The following is a 19,998-nucleotide window of genomic DNA, read 5'->3' as shown; positions in this document are numbered from 1 at the left end:
ACAGGATCTAAACCAGACCACAAAGGTGTGAGGACAGAAGGGTGTCAGGGGAGATCTCCTGAGACAGTATCACCTGAGCAGATTGTTAAAGTGTGGCAAGTCAGGTGAGTTACACAACTGTAGTTCCAGCTGCCTGGGAGACTGGAACTACACCCAGGAGTTTGACACTGGCCTGGCCACATAGTGTGACCCTGTCTCAACAGAGCAAAACAAAGGAAAACAACCAAAACAAAACAATCCAGAAAGAAATGTGACTCAGCATATGGGCCACAACCTCCCTTCAAGGAGTATGTGGAGAGACAGGGGCTTGGAGGGGCTTAGAAATGAAAAGAGACAAGAGTCTGAAATCAGTGTTGCAAGTTTTATGAGCATCAACTCCAATAATTTAGAATCGTCCAGGAGATGGGGTGTGGGAAGTCAAGGTGAGGAGTCCAAGCAGACCAAACTTTAGGGCATAATTTATTCACTGAACCCACATTTATTGAGTCCTTTGCCCGGGATATGCTTGCATCACTTTGCCTTCCCTATCTCCCAGGGAAGACGGAGCTTCCTGAGGACTGGACGCTCTCCTGTGTCTTACACCATTAACTGGGCCTGACTGGGTGATGGGCACATGCTTTTGAACTGACAGCCAATATGGGAAGCACAAGGAGTTTCTCCCTTTCAGAGGGAGCTGGAAATGGCTAGAATTTAAGGTACGGGGTGGGAGGCAGGGAGGAGTGACAAATGAGGCCAGAGAGGATTGGGTCATAGCACCAAAATTTAACATGCCAAACCAAGGAGTTTAGCTTTCGTCCTGTTGGAGTAAGTGAATAGAACATGTGATAGTACTTTAGAAGATCGCTGTGGCTACAGTTTTGTGGGGAAGTAGTCAATATAGGAGGCAGGGGCACTGTTACTGAGGGCGAGACAGTGCACTTGAAGAGATTTCAGACCCAGCCCGTGAACTTGAGAGGGAAGAGAAAGGCTCTTCCTCATATTCCAGGCAGTCAACAGAGGTTCCGAGGGGCTGTGGGATGCCCCCCATGGGTTACCCAACAGTTCAGCAGGACATAGACCTGGAAACAAAGGCCTCACTTGAATCTAATGAAAGGAGAATTCCTCAAGCCAGTGATGTGTCTTGAGGACTTTTGAAGAGAGAGTAAACAGAGAGAGTTGGAGAGTTACTTGGTGAGTCTTTATCCAAGAGAGTTGGGTCTGCATTTCCTTTTGCCCTGATTGCCCAGTACAGCCCAGGCCCTGCCTTCTCTGCAACCCCCAGACCCTCAGCACTGGGAGGGAGGTGACAGCACCTGGGTCTCTCTGCAATGATCCTACATGGGTGATGCTCTTGGAGCACCCCTCAGTGAGACGTGGCATCATGACAGGCCAAAGTGTCAAGACAGGAGGCAGGCGGATGCTGAGGACCGTCCCCCTTCCCACAGCTCCCCGTCTCTGCTGTCACTGTCTGGTTGTTGGCTGAGGTCTCTTTGAGTCTATGAAAATGGGTTTCGGTTTGTAGTAAGCAGTTGTACTCAGTCTTTCAAGAATATTAAAGGTCTGTTCTGTGCCAGGGACAATGCTGGGCAGACCCTGGTGCTCTCCCACTCCAGGGTAAGGGGTGCAAAGAGGAGAGGCCAGGAGACAGTGCACCCTGCCATTCTCTCTCCTCCCAACTGCCCAGCACGGCCCTTTGGAAACAGTGTGTGCACACACAGGCATCTTAATCCGGGTGTGTCTCCCCGATGTACACACTCCTATGCCAACCACTCTATGTTTGAAACAAAAATCGTGGCCAGGTGTGGTGGCACATGCCTGTAATCCCAGCACTCGGGAGGCTGAGGCAGGAGGATCGTTGCAAGTTCAAGGCCAGCCTGGGCTACAAAGTGAGTTCAAGACCAGCCTGAACTGCATAGTGAGACCCTCTCTAAAAAAAAAAAAAGACCAAAAAACCCCCCAAAAACATAAAACAAAACAAAAAAAAAATCGTGTAAATTGGTTTTCCAAAATAAGACCAACTTCTAGATAGGGGCTGGTACAATGGAATTCCAATATCAGAGTGTACTGTCTGGTGCATATGAAAAATCCTTTGGTTCACTTCTATCCTTAACTCCTTGACACTCTCCACTCAAAAAAGATGAACAAATCACATGGCTGGAATCCATTTTGAACAACTTTTATTATACGTTTAGTGTTTTCTATACAAAAGAAATCAGTTTTTTTACAGTGATTCAAAAAAAATTCTGAATAATTTGGCCTTTTCATTGTTCATGCAGTCAGTTTATAAGTCCATGTATTAGACGGTCCTCCATGGCCCAGAAGTCTTCCCTGCTGAAGGTCATGCGTGACACCCTCAGATAATGCATCTGTCGCCAACACAGTTGGTTAATGCAAGGTCACTCGCAAAAAAGGAAAGAACATGATGTGAGAGGGGTTAACATAAGTTGTGCCATCAGAGTTAAATGTTTAACCAACAGAAAAAAGATCAGACCAATGTGTGAGTGGGTGGAAATGGGGGAAGTATGGAAACATAGGGAAAAAACTTCCCCACTGAGAAGAACGCATGGGGGTGGTGGGGACAGAGCATGAGGTCCTCCAGGGTCCAGCGTGGTTGGGGGTGGGACCAGAACAGAAGGTGGCCGTGTCACAGGCGACTGATGCTCAGCTCGAAAGGAGCAAGAAGTTGGCAAAGAGCTGGGGAGCTGGGCAGAGGGACAACACTGACTGAGGACATTGCATTTGGGAATCAGAAAAAAGACAGCAGTCAGGCTCATCTGATCTGCATCATATTTGAAAAAGAGACACAGTAGTGCACAAAATTCTGGATCTCTTCTCCCAGACTTTTGTGTTTATTGCTTTACTCCAGTCTTTAAATCTTCCAGCCCAGCAAATGCCAGCATGGCCAGCTTGCCTGAGCCCTGCTGTCCCTCAGCACCCTGTGACCAAGGGCAGAATGGACAGGAGAGCCCTGCTGCGACCCCACTTCCAGCCCTGCTTGTGCTCAGGGCCCGATGTGCGACACAGCAAGAGACGCCGTTCTGGGAGTACGGTCTAGGTTTCACAGTCACAAATGCTAATCAGCTCAACATTCTAGGCTACTGGCCTGGGGGCTGCCCACAACTGCCGCCTGGGTTAAACACAGACTGTCACACACAGACTGATCTCGGACTCAGAAAAATCCTTTCTGTCTTTCATTTCGGAGCTGCTGGGCAACGTGAGAGAAATGGTAGAGGATCGACAGGGTGGAGCACGGGACAGTAATGCCTGTCTCCAAGGAGGCAGCTGTAGGGAGATAAAGGGCACTGGGCAAGGAATCAGAAGGCCCAAGGTCAAGCCCTAGTCCTACCTTGACTTACCAGCTCTGCCCTCTCAAGCCCACCCCTTCACCTCCCTGCATTTTCAGTTCCTTGTCTGCACAGTGAGTCACTTCAATTAGATCAGTGCTGAGATTCCCTCACAAGCTGAAATCTGAATCTGTCCTAGGCTAGACGCCATTGTATCTGTTTCATTTCCATCCTATCATCGTGGAACATCCATTTAATACTAATGGATGGATAAGAGGAGCCCTGGCTTCGGTTGTGGCTGGGGACACTGGTGACTGGCTTGGTTCCCTGGGTGGCTCCCTCCTTCCCCTGGGGGCTCCTCTCCTGAAGGTGTTGCAGGAAGGTCCTTTCTTAGAAGAGGAGGAAAAGAAAGGGCACTTACTTCCCTGGGTTGTCCAGGGTGGGGACAACCACAGTCCTGTTCTAACTCACATGGGGTGGCCCCTGTTTAGTTTAAGGGAAGGGGCTGCCCAGGAGTTTGGCTCTGCCCAACTGGCCTGTACCTCCTGGCACACGGAGCCTCCCCCTGTCACTTCAAGCTCTTTGCTTCACTGGCTCCAGTCCTATTTCTCTTTTTCTTTTTCAAGTCAGGGACCTCTGACATGGTGCTCCTAAGCCATCATGTGAAGCTCATGCAGGGTCCTCGGCTTCACTAAAACAAAATCACCCTGTGTGCCGAACTGGGAAGGCCTCACCACACCTGTGGGCTTGTGTTTGGTAGCGGCTGGTTACACGGTGCCCACCACAAGGTGTCGTGGGTGGAGAGTGGCCTCTGGGAATCTGCTGTTCTCCGACCTCCAGACCCACAAAGGGCTGGAGAAGCTTCACTTCTTTTCAGTGTCAGCAAAGCGGCCTCACAAAGGCTGAGACAAAAGTGTCCTTGGTGCTTCCATCAACTGGCAGTTTGAGACATTCTAAGACTCAGTCTGGCTTAGGACAACATTCCAGGAGGAACTGAACAGAGCTGCAGCCTGTGCCACTCTTGGGGAGCATTTCCTACTCCTTCAGATTGCCCTCTCTCTAGGTTGTGCCACAGGAATCACCCCAGCAAGGCCCAGTCCTGGTGATCTCTCCTCTTCCTCAAGCCGTGCATCACTCCCACACACAGCCCTTTGCATCACATCTCCTGAGCCCAGAATCGGACTCACACTTTGCAAGATGCTGTCCCCGGTGCTGTTCCCTGCTGTAAGCGTGGCTCTGCAACTGGGCTGTGGTCTGCTGCATGCATATGTGCATGCGTGGGTGCTTGGCATGGCAGGGTAGCCTGTTACTCAGCTGGAAACGCACACACACCAATGGGTCCATCTCCAGCCCTTCCCCAGCTGTGGTCAGGAACACAGGAAATGCACTTCCTGGGCCCATGCTGCTCTTGTTGGGGAACAAGGCGAGCACTGCACAGCTCTTGGCTGTGTGGTCACTTTTCCAAACCTCAGGACTTGCCATGCAGGGGGTAGACCAGATGTCTCCAACCTCTCAGGGCAGAGGAGATGGGCAAGGGAGGGAGTTGGCCTGGCTCTCCCTTTAGCTTAAAGTCAGCCATCTCCACAATAGCAAGGCGGGGAGGGGTGAGTCCTGTTCACCATAACTAAGGCAAAGTGGAGGGCAGCTGGTTCCAATCCGGCTTCCCTGCTTTTCAGGTGGCCCATGTCCTCTGTGCAGGAAAGTATCCAAAAGAGGGACTGAATGGGCACCAGAACACAGAGAGATTGAGCAGCTTGCCCCAGAGGGCAAGACTATTCCTCAATCAGCCAGCAGGTCACGCCTTCCCGGTCCTGCCTAGAGCTGCTAAGCAGATGGACCAAGTTCTCCCCGGGAAGCCCTTTCCTTCCAGCGTGGAGTCATCAGTAGCTCAAACAACAGAGGGCAGAATGCTCCCAACTCAATGGCCACTGTGCCCCAAAAGTCAGTGACAGTAATGTCAGCCCTGCACAGGCAGGGACCATCTCAGACCTTGGTCACCAAGGTATTCGGGGAACAGGCCTCAGCCCAGACTAGACGTTCACAGAGTATTTCATGGATGGACGGATGAGAGTGCAGGCAGCCATCACGCTCGGGGCTGAGCACACAGGTGGGTTGGCAGCCTAGAGTCACTGCAAGGTGACCTACACCTTTTCCCCTACCCCCAGCCAGACAGGATTGTTGTTGGTAATGTTCTGGGGTGTTTGTTTGAGAGATCCAGCTAGTAGGGAGTGTTGGGCAATACTGGTGTCCTGCTGAACTGGGGTGGACTCAGAAAGCGTCTCCTTTCTTCCCCAATCCTGCAACCTCACACCTCAGAGTCTGACCCCTCTGAGAATCTGCCACCTTTGCTTGGGGAAACCTTGGTTCTTCAGGCCCAGATCTGCTCCTGCCTGGAGGACTGTGATCATGTGGTGATGAGGGGCAGCTGTCAGCAAGCACAAAACAACACTCCGAGAGGATGGCACAGCTCATGCCAGGACTCTGGGATGGGATGCAGAGACAACCAGAGAACCCACCTCTCCCCAGGACCCCTAAGACAGAGCCTTTTCCAATTATCAGCCTACCTAGCAGAACTTCCTGAGACAAGGGGGTAGATACGATGATATCTAACATCCCTTCCTGCCCTAGGAGCCTGCTCTCAGTGCCATGGGCTCACTAGCATGCACAATGCAGTGCAGAATGGGGACCTGAGAAATTGTCCACTCTGCTCAGGCCCAGAGCATTTTCTGGAAAGCCCGGTCCTTTAATTCAGCTCACAGGCACACTTCCCCAACACTCCCTTCCAGGACAGTGGGCCAGGGCTAGAGGAATGCCCACCTGCATCCCTGCAGGTGTGAGAAGAAAGCTGGGGGAGGGGACTCTGAGCTCACCCCCTGCCCCCATTTCTTTACCCTGTCCCCTTTCATCATGATGGAGCTGTCCCTTGGGCTCCCAGGCAGCACACCTGGGCCACAGCTGGGGCCAAGGAACACCCTCAGGTTCAAGCAACATTACTGGCTCAGCTTTGGCCTATGATTTCTTATCTGCAGACAGAATGTGCGTCTATGGGCTTGACCTTCAATTGAATGATTAGGTGATGCAAGCATTGCTAATACCTCTGCGGCTTAAACATGTGGCAAATGATGGTTTAATAAAGTCTCTGAAGGACACAGCCCTGGTCCTGCCCAGGCCCCCTGGCTGTAGCTGGAGGCTCAAATTAGCGGCAGATGATCCATACTTGGGGATGAGCCTAACCCTCCTGAAACTGACTCCAGCCACAGGAGCAGCTGCAGGGGCATGCTTGGGCTCAAGCTCTCCCCCTCTCTGCATCACTGAGGCTAGGTACCTTTGGTTTCAAAAATGGATTAGGTGGGAAGGATGAAGGCAGCACCTTCGGTCTGAGAACTGCAGGTCTGCAAGTGTCTCCACTTGGGCAACGGGGTGAGGGGATGTGCGGAGTGGCTGCTTCTGGTCTTGCAGGGACACTTGCATAGGCTGCCCTGATCCTGAGACAGACATCACTAGAGGCTTCAAGGCTTGCAGGGTTGGGCTGGGAAACTGGGAACTCCAGGGACAGATCAGAGCTGCATAAGGCATATGAAGAGCATCAAGTCCTCCCCAGGCAGGGGCATCACAGCACTGTAGGGATGGTCACCTCAGGGTCCTCCGATAGGTACATACCCTCACAAAGGACAGAGAGGGGCAGCAGTCCCCATCTACACACAAGGTCAAGCACAAGTTTCAACATCACACAGAACTGACAGAGGGGGATAACTTCTAGGGATGGAAGAGAAGCAGCGCTTCACACCCCCGAACACACCAGCCAGGCCTCTGCACACAGGGCTCTATCTCCTTGAGGGTAGCAGCATAGACCCCAGCCAGGTGGGCAGGTGCCTCTACTCCAGACACAGAAGGTGTGGTCCTCTCTCCCGAATCCTGGGTTTCACTGATGTCCAAACCCAACCCTTCGATTCTCTCCAGGGGCGCGCAGCTCCCGAGGGATCCGGGCCCTGACTATCTTCGGCTTGAGGCCCAGTCGCCGCAGTCCTGCCCATCAGTACCTGCTGTTCCCCACCTTCGCCTTCAGTCAGCGCAGCGTACTCGCGGACACTCCAGAGGCGGGGCAGGGTAAGAACGAGGAGGCAGAGGTAAACTCGCTAACTGAACCAGAGAGAGGCAAGAAGGCCTGCCCATCCTCTCCCTGCCCAAAATACTGTCACTTTCCAGAAAAAAGCCAAGCCCAGCTCAGCAGCTTACAAGGCCGAGGTGGATGGGTCTGGAGTGAGGAGAGGCATACGGCAAGAAAGGCATCCTTCGGAAACACGTTGGCCCGGCAGCGGTTTGAATACTACAGCTTTTCTCTCTGTCCGGTTTCGGCTCATTCCTCTTTGTCTATCACTGTGGTTTCTTGGGGGAGAAGCGACCTATCCTTTATTTGCCAGGGACGTTTCTTACAAAACAGAAAGAAAGAGAATGGAGACACTGGGTCTGGAGGGAAAGATGCACAAAGAAAAAAATGAAAAAACTGGAGACAACGGAAAGTCCTGTAGCCAACAGAAACAGGTGAGCATGTGTGCCTGGTGGAGGGGCAGTGTGGTGGGGTGTGGCGAGGGACGGGGCTCCTTCTCGTGAGCGCTGCCAGGGCTCTAGCTCTCCTGTACTGGTGGCACACAGCGGGGTGAGAGCTCATGGGGAGGGGGTTGTGGGTGGCTGGGTGGTCGCTGGTCCTCACGGTGTGGCAGACCCCCGTATTGTACCCTTGTCCCGGAAGGTGGTGGCGGCTCTGTGGTAGGTCTGCAGTGGCTTCATCTCCTTCTCTCCCCTCCTCCCACTTGCAAAGTAGTGGCTGTGCTTGGTGGCTTCCTTTAGGCCAGAGAGTAGATGGCATTGACGGGTGACGTGGCCTCTGAGCTCTCGTTGCCCTCTGTCTCCTCCTTGTCCTTTTTCACCGTGTACTGGCCAATGAAGGAGCCATCTTCGTTGAACTGACCCTCCCCGCCTTCGCCATAGTCCACCAGGCTGTCGTCACTCTCCTGCTGCTTGATGGTGCCGTCCAGAGATGTCTGGCTGCCCTGCAGGGGCTTGTTGTCCTCATCACTGGGCAGAGAGAGAGAGACAGAATCAGGGCCCTGCCCCGCCCTCCTGGGCTGGCTTTTCACCATGCACTGGCCCTGCATAGCTCCGAGGATGTGGACTCTGGGGTCACTCAGTTCTTACCTGCCTAGTGCAGCAGACTCAACTACAGGAAATCTGGGACCCAGGGAGAACAGAGCAGAGACTGGTGCCCCCACCTCTGGACTCCTGGTCCGCGGTTCTTTCCTAAATAGTGCAGGAGGAGCAGTGGGGGATGGCCACTCCATGAGGAAGAGCCACAGCCTGGGAGACTACATGGGATCGCAAGGGTCAGGATGAGGAGTTCTGGTGCTGACTGTCCCCCTGTGGCCATAGCCTGTCCATGGAAGGTGGGCCTTCCACGACCTGCGCCTCTTTAGGGGTTTAAAGAGAACAGATCCCTCCCTTCCTCGCCACTTCCCTGTCTCAGGGCTGTCTCTTTGGATATGTAGTTTATCTGCAAACAGCTGCTACTGCTTGGGACCCAGCAAAAAAGAGGTGGGACCACACGAGGGAGGGGCACATAGAGAAGCGCAGAAGGCCTGCACACTTGAGAAAACCGCAGCAGGCCTGCAGGACCCCGCCAGTCCCCGTGGAGGGGGAGAGCTGGTGGATAAAGTGGCTGGTTGGGCATCGATGCCCATTCTGGATCTCTGCTGTGCTCCAAGGATGCAAAGGCCCCATATCCCTCCCCTGGTTGGAAAACTCTCTCTGCCCTTTAGGCTCAGAGGGGGGACCAGGTGCTGTTGGCTGTACTTCAGAGGTGAGATGGCGCCCAGGTGGGAGGCTGCTGTGGGCCAGCAGTGGGGGACTGGGGCCCGGGAGGTGGGCCACAGTGATGCCATACGGTCTGAGCAGACACACGACACCCACCCCCAGCTCCCAGCCCAGTCTCAGTGAGTGGCTCCTAGGTGTGAGGGAAATGTCCAGCTGAGCTGCCGCTACAGCAGGCAGCACCTTCTAACAGCAGCGCTGGGCACACAGCTGCCAGGGGAGGCCTTGCGTGAGCGAGTCTTAACGGAGAGAAAGTGCTTAGCCCATGCCCTCACGCGCTGAGTGCGGATGGCAGTGCTTGGGAGGACAGTGGCAGAGAGAGGCCAGTGGGTCTCCAGGTTGCTCTGAGTTTGTGTCAGAAGTGGAACTCTCTTTGAGAACCAGCAGATTCTCATTGCTGGACCCCTCACCCTCCTTGCACATCTTCTTTCTACCTGCACCCTTCCTGGGGCCTCTGCCCACTGCAGGGCACGAGGGCTGTGTCATGTGACTTTCTGGAATTCTTGTCTGGTTCCAGGCACCTCAGCTAACTGCAACCACAGGACAGAGATACCCGATACCCAGCAGCCGAGGAGAGGTCTTTAGTGAGTCAGGCTCTTAGCTTTGGAAGAAGAGACCTCTCCTGAAGAGGCCTGAATGGAAGGGTGGCCCTGGTCTAGCCGCAGCTCAGCTTCCAGGAAATCTCAAAGGTCCAGGAGGACAGACACAGGAGACAGCGGCACAGCTCCACCAGAAAGCTGCGCCACCAGATGGAATAAGGGTGGGCCAACACCGTCTTGCTCCCAGGCAATTTAGTTCTTCCTCTGCCTTACTCATTTTAGTCTTCGCTCAGCTTAGAACTCCTGGATGCATTAAATGGGGGCTTGAGATGGACGCTGTGTATGTGTGCATGTGTGGTGCCGGCCTGAGCACACTCCTGTGTGTGCCACAGTGGGGCAGGGACAGTGTTTTTATTTAACAATTTTGGGTCCGGGGAAGGACAGTGCACGAGAGGGCAGCTTCTCCCAGTGCAGGCTGCTGGCTCTGTCCTCACCCTCTTCTCTGGCTGCCCTGAGGGTCTGGGGGCAAGAAAGGCCCATGGCCTTTGGAACTGAAGGCCAGGGCATGGCTCTCAGCCTGCGGGAAGCTGGGCCTTGCCAGGGCTGCTGAGGATAGCTGCTGAGGGAAGGGGCAGGGGCCTCTCGTGCTGGCCCTCTTGGGAGGCTCATGGGGTGCTGGGGATGGATGGATTTGGTTCAGAAGGTGCCAGACAGGCCCCTGGGTACACAGCAGCTCCCTACACCCTAACATTGATATGATCCTGCTTGCCAGGCTGCTGATGGGCAGGGTGGCAGAAGCCCAGAAAGGAAGAGGAGAGGTCAGAGGAGGACAGAGGTGACCTGGGCCTGGATAGTGACCGGGTAGGGGTGGGGAAGGAGAGCTCTGACCAGACACCTCCTCCCACCCCACTCGGTCCGGAAGGAGATTCCTCTTGCCATCCAGTGGACAGATAACAATGTTCTTAAGCCCAGATGCAGAGGCCCACGCAGGTCTGACTGGGGGCACAGCAGAGGACAGCAGCTGTAACTGGCAGTCAGCCCCTGTCCCCTCCAGCTCCACCACTAGGTCACTCGGGGTGGGCATTGTGGTTTGGGCAAATGTCTTCTCAGTGTGGCCTCAGCAATCTCATCCAGGACATGGGTGCTTCTCCAAAGCCTATTCTAGCTGAGAGCCAGAGATACTGCCTGGTTCACGAGGAAAGGACCTAGAATACACATTTCCTTTCACTCCTTCAGGCTTTGGGACAATGGCTTCCCTGAGTCACTCTCTTGGGGACTAGGGTGGGATGCAGGCAGAGAGGAAGCCTGGAGCTTAGCTCGCTTTGCAGTAAAAAGGTGAAAAGATACATACAGTACCCCAGAACATCTGAGTTGCGCACCTGAATGGATGAAGGGGCATGTGTCGGGGAGCAGTCTCAGCGGGCATGATCAGGGCACACAGCCTGAGCACATGCGCCCTGCTCTGAGGGAGAGGCAGAGGCGATACCCCAGTGGGTGAGGACATGGATGCAGAGGCCTCTTGGCCAGGCAGAGCTGCTTTGAGGTAAGGGGCCTGGGGCAGTGAGGACAGCCGCATATGGAGGGAGGTCACATACCTGTAGTCAAAGGAGCCATCCTCTTCCTTGGGGTCTTCTGGGCCCAGAGGAACATCCTTCTTTTCTCGAACTTGGTCATCAAGAGAGGCAGACACAGATATGATGATTAAGAAGCAGCCCCTGTCCCCAGGGCTCTGCTGGGTGCAGCAGCAGAAAACACCGCCCTGGGCGCATGACACTCTCCCTTTTAATAAGTCACCATTGTGCCCCCCTAGTTCCTGCTTCCTGAGCTCAAATAGTCGTAAAGGTGATTCTGCCACCTCCTCCTTACTCTTGGGAGGCTTCTCACAACCCTACAGAAGACCTGAATCTCCTCCCACCCAGCTCCCCATCACTTCTTTCCAGAAAGTCTTCCCAAGGGAACGGATCCCATTCTTCCCCTTGAAAGGCAAATGCTCCATTGCTTGCCCCTCTTATTCTGCTCAGTAGCATAGGTATTTGTGCACATTTCTCATGCCCGGAACAGAATGCTGGTTCCTTCCTCAAGAGCAGGGGCTGTGCTTCTTCAAAGCTCCTGGCAGAGCGCCCTGTTTAGGGAGGACACTCCTTACTCCTAAGGGATCAGCGCTCTCCTACCAGTCCTCGCTCGTTGGCTGCTGTCTTTCCTTGACCCTCCCCTGGGTGTGCACACATCAGCCAAGGCCTGTTGCGTGTGCCATGTTGTGCCTCCGAGCCAGCCATGATGTTGAGGAGAGACATCTTTTCCTCTGCTATCCCTGGCACCTGGGGACTCTTTTTGTGTCCTTTTTGAGGAACAAGCCTGGATTATCAGCCCTACTTTTAAGCAAGGGAAACTGAGGCCTTAAGAGGTAAAGAATAGTCATATCACCAACTAGTAGACTAGACTGAAGCCCGGATCCAGGCTCCATAGCTCCTGGGTTACTCATCTTTCTAACTGAACTAGAGGAAATGTGGGTAGCCTGGGAGAGGTTTTTGGGACGAGGCATTTTCTAAATAGGCAAAGGCTCCGTTTATCTGGTGAATCTTTCCGGTATCCAGGTCCATCTACCCAAGTTCGAATGTCAAACAGAAGGCCAGACCTCTCCCTAATTCTGGCTTTTTTGCTTATGGAAAGAAAATAGACCAAAAGCAGAAAATCATTGTGAAAGAAAACATCAGCAGTAAGGAACTGCAGAGAGTTTCTTGCCTCTGCTCTCTCAAGATCCCAGGGTCTGTGGGTGCTTGGCAGGGGGAGGGAAATGAGAGGCCCTCCTCTCCCTTCTGTTTCCTGTGTGGAGGTCGGGGCTGTTCACAGAGACGGGGAGGAGGAGCATCTGGGAAGCGCGCAGCACGTCTGGTGACAAGGCTGTGGGGCAGGGAGCAATTTCTTTCCGCAGTCCAGCAAGATTTTTGCTCTCGTGGCCATCCATTACCCTGTCTCCTGTCACCCTGCCCACCCCATCATGGACAGATGGCTCTCTTGCCTATTTGAAAAGCAATCAATATTTTCAGAAACAAGAAGGCCAGAGGTCCTTGTCTTTGACCTTGGTTTGCCTGGAATGGAGGGTCTTGAAGAGATCAGCATAGAAATGCTTCTGCAGAAATTTACAGAAGTCTAAAGCCTTTAAGGGCTGTGAGGAGCAAGTGCTGCAGGTCCTCCGTTGCAGGTGCCTGCGATTACTCCTCGTCCCGCTGAGGGCCTGTCTCTCCTGGGTGTGATGTTCTGTCCAGACCCTTTTCCTCGTCCTCTCTGACCGGGTCAGAGAAAATGTTTCTCTTCCTTCCTCCCTCCCTGGGACTCAGGATCCTAATGAGATTTGGGCTAAAAAAAAGCCAATTTACCACGCAGATGGGTGGTGAGTCAAGGGCAGGGAAGGTCATTCTCGGTAGGAGCCAAGGCTCCTTCCATCCCCTCTGGCGCTGCCTGGACCAAGCCATCTGCCCACCCTGTGCCAACTTAATTAACTCAAGGGCTTGCTGGCAGCTCCAAGGTGCACAGAGCAGTCAAGAGGACCACCGTTACCAGCCCCAGCTCTGGCTGGGGACCTGCTGACTCACGGGAAGGATCACTTCCCACGCCGCCCACACGGCTCACCTGGGTACTTGCCGCCTCGACTCCTCTTGATGAAGCAGACGATGAGCAGGATCAGCACCAGGAGGGCGATGGCGCACATGAGCCCAATGAACCAGCCCTGGGTGGCGATGTCTGCCTGGTTGTTGGTGTAAGCTGGCGGGGAGGGCGGGAAGCAAAGCCGTCAGTGGTGGCACAGGGAGGAGGCGAGCGGAGGAGCACAGCTATTTCCCGTGGCTGCTTCTCCAGGCGCCTAACACGACCACCTAACAACCCTCTGGCCCCAGCTACCCCACTAGAGGAACAAAAAGAAAACAGTTAAAGAGCCAAGGTCAAAGGTCAAAAGGTCAGAAAACATGCAAAGAAAAGGGGTGCAGGGAGCAGAGAAGCAGCAGCAGGCCAGACAGGTTCTGTAGGCAGGGAAGTTTCCTAAGGTTGAAGCACAGCGTCCTTGCCAGTCCGAGCACTGGCCACAGCGGGGTGGGGCTGAGGGAAGGCCAGGGCTCGCCTCTGGCAGCTGGATTCCCCGAAGGAAGCCTGCACATGACCTACCAGGGAGTGGCACTGCGGTCACACTGCACATGTGCTGTAAGACTGCCCAGCAGGCCCGCGCAGCGCAGAGTGGTGACCCTGCCCACCCGCACGGCTCCAGAGCCATCCAGGCTTTGGCAGTGAGTCCTGGGTCAGGAAGAGGTCTAGGGCGGCCTGTACCTTTTCACATCTCCGCAGCTGGGTTGTGCACTCTCTGGCAGCAAAGACGACCCAGCCATGGGCACCCCCGGTTAGGTCAGCCATGATGCCAGGCCCTTTCAGGGCACTTGCACCCAGGAAATGGTCCCTGTGGTCCGTGACAGGCCCACTCGCCCCCTCCCAGCCCCTGAGATGGCAAGGTGCTTTGGTTGCATCCAAAAGAACATGTCTTGTGGTTACCCTGATCTACAAAAGCTGCAGAAAGAAGTCCATCTCTGCTCTGTTGCTCCTGGCAAGCCACTCCCCAGACAGCACTGGAGGATCTTCCCCAAACCGCACGCAGGACCAAACTGCTTCCTGCATCCACCCTTTAGAGCTTCTCACTGCTGCTGCAGAAAACTGACCTCCCTCATTCTGACGTGTCAGGCTCTGTGACAGCCGACCCTGGCCTCCTCTCTAGTTTTCTGTCCCACCTTCTGGTTACTCTTCATGATCCAGTTGCACTGGTTACTTTCAATCCTGCCTCAGGGCCTTTGCACTTGCTGCTCTTGCTTTTGCTGCCTTGGCAGGCCCTCAGAAATGCTTTCCTTGACCTTCCCAGCTTAAGCAAAGGCCTCCCACCTACCCCTACCCAGCCACTCTTGATCAGAGAGGTCTAATTCATCTTTCTCACAGCACTTAAAACTATTTGATAGAAGGGGCTGGGGATTTAGCTCAGCGGCAAAGTGCCTGCCTGGCAAGCGCAAGGTCGCGAGTTCGGTTCCCGGTACCGGAGAAAAACCAAAAACAAACAAAAAAAACAAAACAAAAAAAAAAAACTATTTGATAGAATACTACTACTACTGCTACTAATTTATACTTATTGGCATTTCCATAGGCCGGCACTGCTGTAAGGACTTTCCCACACATTACCTACTTCAGGTCTCAACACAACCCCAGAAGGCACAGAGAGGCTGAGTGACTTTCCCCAGGTCACAGAGTGAGTAGATGGCAGAGTAGGGATGTGACCGCAGGCTATGTGGCTCCACAGTCTGCTTGTCATCACCTGGAGTCTGGGGCCACCCGGCAGGTGAACTCCTGTGTTGGGTTTAGTGTCCACTCCCCAGGGCTGGAGCAGAGCTGCGTACCCAAGGCCGGAAGCTGAGCCCCTGCTGCCTGCTCTTCCTTCCACCCCACCCTCTCTGCAGCCTCCCTTCAACTTGCCCTGCCGTCCCAGCCCTCAGCTCGGCGCCTGCTGTGGGTCTCCTTGTGATGGCTACATGGTAGGGTGCTGTGGGAGGGAGACACAGACCCAGGTGGTACGGGTGTCCCTCACCTGCACTTTGCTGCCACCCAGCCGTCTGTCACTGCCCCTCTCGGCAGCGCTGCAGCTGCCCACCCAGCACTGCCCCAACCCCCACACTTCTCTGATTCCTTCCTCTGCACACCTCTGTGGGCCTCATTGTCCACAGTGCTCTGGAGACCCCGGCCACGCACAGACCCTGCAATTGTCCCTGCCTGTGCTGGAGGACTCTCCTCCCCTCCCTCCCTCCAAAGCGGCTCCTCCCGTATACATGGGCCCCAACACTGTCTCTCCTTCCCGTAAGGACCTCTGAACTCCCCATCACGGTCAATTTCTTTCCCTCTGCTGTCTCCTTCCCTGCTGCTCTTAAACACATTGAGGTTTCTTGTGGTTTTCTTTACACAGAAATCCTCATGGAATGGCCCACACCTCTGAGCTGCAGCTCATGTGCCAGGCAGATGCCTTCACCTCCCTCAGCTCCAGATCCCTCTGCCCGTTTCTCCCCCCAACAAGCTGATGTCAAGCCTCTCCACACTGAGTGCTTCAGCTATGACCGCCCAGCAGACCTCTGCCAAACCCACCTCTGCGCCCTGACTGGGCCACACTACTCCTGCCCCGCCCTTGCAGCGGCAATCCTCCGGTTCACCTGTTGTCCCTGTAGCCCACTCCACGGCTGTGGGCCGGCGCTGCCTCCTGCTAGCTCTCTGCTTCAGTTCAGCATGTGTGCCTTTCTGTTTCCATCTGTGGCTCCCGCAGCTCTGTGGCTCTGCCAGTGGCCTTGTCACTCTCCGTCTTTCTAAGAGCTGCTGTTGCTCCCGGTAAAACCTCTGCTTCAATGCTGCATTCTAGAGGAGCCCTCTCATCTCATGCCTCCCAGCGCCCACAGACATGGTGAGATTTGTTACCGCCGCTCTCTCTTTTTCCTACCACACTGGGCTCAGCTACTCAGCACAGACTCAAGGGCACTCTACAGGCCTCCAAACCTCGCACCTTTCCCACCCTACCTGTGCCAGCCTGGACCGTTGCCCTTCCTGCTCACCACCTTCCCACATTCCCCTGCACCCTAAGCCTCCCATTGTTCCAACTCACAGTATCTCTGGACTCTGATTTCACTCCTGAATATTCCACACAAATGTAAAAATGAGTTGTTCAATTTCCGGGGTCCTGGTTTCCAATGGACCTATCAAGTCTTAAGACCAGGAGATCTTTTTAAGTTCCTAGAACTCAGTATAATGCCAGTCATGTAGCAAGTAGTCAGGATCAATTCAATCCCGATGTAATGTGGTTAACCTGCTGTGGGTTTTCCCCAGTACTAGCCAGCGGTCACAAGGATCTATCCTGGCTTGTCCAGGCTCAATACTGGAGCACCAGTGAAGGAACTGCTTCCTTTGTGTTCCGACAGTGGTGCCCAAGGCTTGCTTAGTAGAGTCTGCACCACCATTTCCTGGTGCTTCTTCTGACATTCCCCACAGCATTCCCTTTCTTTTGGGAAAAAAAGTCATGGATTCCTTGGGAAAATGGCTACATGGGAAATTTACAAAGCAAAAGTAGTTTTCCACTCTGACAGTACCAGGTAAAGTCCTTACTGAAAATGTCAAAGAATTTCCGGTGAAGTCTGGATACAGAATTCTGTTCAACAGAAAGTGGATCTGGGGAATGGTGGGCTCAGCCACATCCCATCAAAGCAACTTTGTTTCTCAAGAAGCAAAAGAAATTTAGGGGACAATGATCTGACTTACAACGTGACCCTGCAGCCGGGGGGTGGAGGGAAGGCATTTTAGTGAGGCTCCAAGGCAAGTGCATTGACTGCCTGTGCCACACTCAGCCGCTCTGCTAAACTGGCCTCCAGATTCCTAGGGGGCCCAATGCTATCAACATTCAGTGACCAGGTGCACTTACCCTCACCATCTCCAGAGGGAAGTGACAGGAGCCAGAGCAGCATCCTGTCACTGGACCCTGGGCCCGGCACGCTCAGGTCTGAATGCCTCTTGCGCTGGACTAGAAGCCTTAGCACACAAGCTCCACACCACACCCTGCCCGTGCCATGCAGACAGTTCCACCGACTCCTGTATCTATATATCTGAGAGGAATCTAGCTTGGCTGGAGAAGACAAACTCATCACTCAAAGTCAGCAGAACTATATTCTGGAAATAGGGATGGAGTAACAAATATAAGAGAGATGCTTGTCTTTACACACCTTTGCTTTGCCGGCTCTCGCTTAAGCACCACTGTAAACTCCCTTGTTCCCCACATCCTGCCCCATCCTGCAGTCCCTCCTGCCTCCCTGAGGTCTAAGCAGGCCACTGCCCAATTGCTGGTCCACCATCAGCATCCCCTGGGCTGCTGCCCCAGCCCAGCCTTCCTACCCAATGGGGAAGAGCAAGTCAACCTCTGACGGTCCAGGTTATGTATCTGTAGCCTTTCAAGTCTCTTTGGCTCCAAAATCTTCAAGGAGGTGATCCATTTGCCAATACGACCTTTCTTGTGAGGGCTGGAGAGCCTGTGAGCACCCCTACTGGTTTCTTTTCTTTTGCTGTGTCTGCAGACTACAGGGACGGACTGTGGCTGCCTAAATGACCAGCGGCTGGGCCTAGAGGAGCTCATAGATTCTTGCTTTGATGAAACAGGGATCTGTGGGATTGTGTAGACTTGGCTCTGGAGTCAAGTTTCCCACAGGAAATGGTGTGCAGTTTTGAAGGATTTGGACACTTGTTCACAGCCATACAAGGACTTCAGAAAGTGTAAATATTTTCTTGCCCCAGGTGTCTTGTGCATAGTAATTTCCAGCCAGCCTGGGAGGGAAGTAATGACATGAACTCAGAGCTCCCCTCAGCCTGCCTTCTCCTGCCTGCATGGGGAGGAGTCTGGGAGGACTTTTCCGTGCTTCATGCCTTAGTTTCTCCACAGGCAGGTGATCAGAATGACCCTATGCAGACCATCCCCATAAAATCAAAATCAGTATTGAAACCCAAATTGAGAAGCACATATTAGCCCTCATTATTTTCTTCTGTATTGCATGCTTAATGCCTGGAAGCAGACTGGGACATCCCCGAGGGCAGATTACCCTTTTCTCTCTCCTAACCTTTCCCTGCAGCTGCAGGGCTGAGCGCCTGCAGAGGTGGAACCCTGACAGGAGGCTGAAGTGGCCTTTCAGAATTCCCTAGGGTGGACCCCTACCCTCACGAATATCATCTTTCATTCCTCCTTCTGCGATGGACTCAGGTTTGCAACAAAGCAAAATGAAATGCATGCACGGGTGAGCAAGAGCTTAGGACCCCAACTGGGTCAGAGCCCAGCCACCTGCTCTGCTCGATCAACTGTCCCAGTGCCTGGCTCCTCTTGTAGCATGACAGCCTGGCTGCTCACTCAGACATCCCGACCTGAATGGGCCTAGCTAGGCTCAAGCAGGGAGTCAGACGCCCTGAGCCTTGACGGCATGCAAATATGTGGGGCAGGCGGGGTGCAGGAGGAGGACAGTCAGGAGGGACCAGGCTAGCAGGGCTGGGGTGAGAAGTGGTACAGATGGGGGTGACTCCCAGGATGCCAGGATCAGCCTTGGCAGGCCAGGCTCGGGAGGAGTAATGAATATGCAAGTCAACATTCAGAAACTCATATAAATCACTGTGGGTTTTTTCTCTTTCTATCCCATGTGTCTAATAACCTGCATCTGATTAGGGCATCCCTAGAGGCACGGACCAATCCTTTTCTCTCTTAATCTCTTTTCCCTCCCCTCACCCTTAGCCCCAGGGCTTAGCATACAACCCACTTGGCTGTTCCTCTGGCCAATTTTAAAGATATAGCCGCGAAGATAAGCAAGAGCCCATACAGTCTCCAGACGCCCCAGCAGCTGAGAGATTTCTAATCCTTGTCTCCTCTCCTGAGCCCCGGACAGCCTGTTCATCTGACATGGTGAAGATGTTTCTCCCCCCACAGCAAAAGCCTCTACAAAGCCCAAACTTCCTCCCCTCTCCTAGCACAACAAAATGTCAGCTTTTAGGTAAGACAAACTTGGGACAAAATTTACATCAAAATAAAGTCCTAAGCAGGGTGTGTCCCTCACTGGATTTTTTCGAATCAGATGATGACGACAAAGCAGTATCAAAAGTGCTGACCCGTTTGATTCTTGGATCAAGACCCCAGGACAGCCCCATCCCCAATCCCACATGCAGAAGCAACACTGACTGAGTAGGGGCAGGCTGCGCATCGCTCCAGCACCCCCATCAGCGACCAAATTCGCCCGGACACCAAGCCCTTTTGTTTCAGGTGAAGCCAGGGACCACAGCTTCCTGCCCTCATTATACAATCCTTTGTTTCCTTCTGATCCCTGCTCAGCCCACTGGCTCGGAATTGGCCCCTCTGCATTGTGCATGCACACCTGGCTCCTCTGGCTTCCCGGGGGCCTCTGACACGCCATGCAAGGTGGGAATGGAGTGGAGATGAGTCTTCTTTCCAAGGAGCAGAGACAAGCAGGAAGCTGGGAATGACGATGAGATGCCCCATGCTTGCCGGGGATGGCCAGGCCAGATCCCTTCTCACCTGTACTGGTCATAAAGGTGATGACGGTACTGCTGATGCCCTCGTTGTCCCGGGGATAAATCCGCAACGTGTATGTCATCCCGGGATAGAGGTCTGTCAGCTGTATAGGCTGGGCCTGGGCCTTAACAGGGACAGTTTTTTTTGTATGGTTGCCTGGGGAACAGAAATCTCTGTCAGCCTAGCGCCAGGCACCAGGAGCTGAAGAGATAGTGCTTAG

General features: G+C 53.8%; 1 protein-coding gene across 21 annotated transcripts in view; it reads right to left on the bottom strand.

The window, feature by feature from the left end:
- Positions 1-2,139: 2,139 nt before the first annotated feature.
- Nfasc (neurofascin) overlaps positions 2,140-19,998 on the bottom strand; it is a 181,960-nt gene continuing 164,101 nt past the window's right edge. For 11 of the 21 annotated variants that reach the window (XM_005375320.2, XM_005375322.2, XM_005375329.2 and 8 more), the window contains 4 exons: positions 19,782-19,934; positions 13,298-13,429; positions 11,263-11,332; positions 2,140-8,339 (listed from right to left, as the gene is read on the bottom strand). In XM_005375320.2, the coding sequence (XP_005375377.1) occupies positions 8,108-8,339; positions 11,263-11,332; positions 13,298-13,429; positions 19,782-19,934 (587 nt within the window). In that variant the 3' untranslated portion in view covers positions 2,140-8,107. Of the gene's footprint in view, positions 8,340-11,262; positions 11,333-13,297; positions 13,430-19,781; positions 19,935-19,998 lie in introns of those variants that run through there. The other 10 variants (XM_005375330.2, XM_005375333.2, XM_005375334.2 and 7 more) reach the window with 2 other exon arrangements.

The sequence above is a fragment of the Chinchilla lanigera genome, unplaced genomic scaffold (assembly GCF_000276665.1).
Source record: "Chinchilla lanigera isolate Chin_1 unplaced genomic scaffold, ChiLan1.0 scaffold00005, whole genome shotgun sequence".
NCBI lineage: Eukaryota > Metazoa > Chordata > Mammalia > Rodentia > Chinchillidae > Chinchilla > Chinchilla lanigera.
Note: the sequence above shows the minus strand (reverse complement) of the source record. Positions and strands in the feature narration are given on the sequence as shown.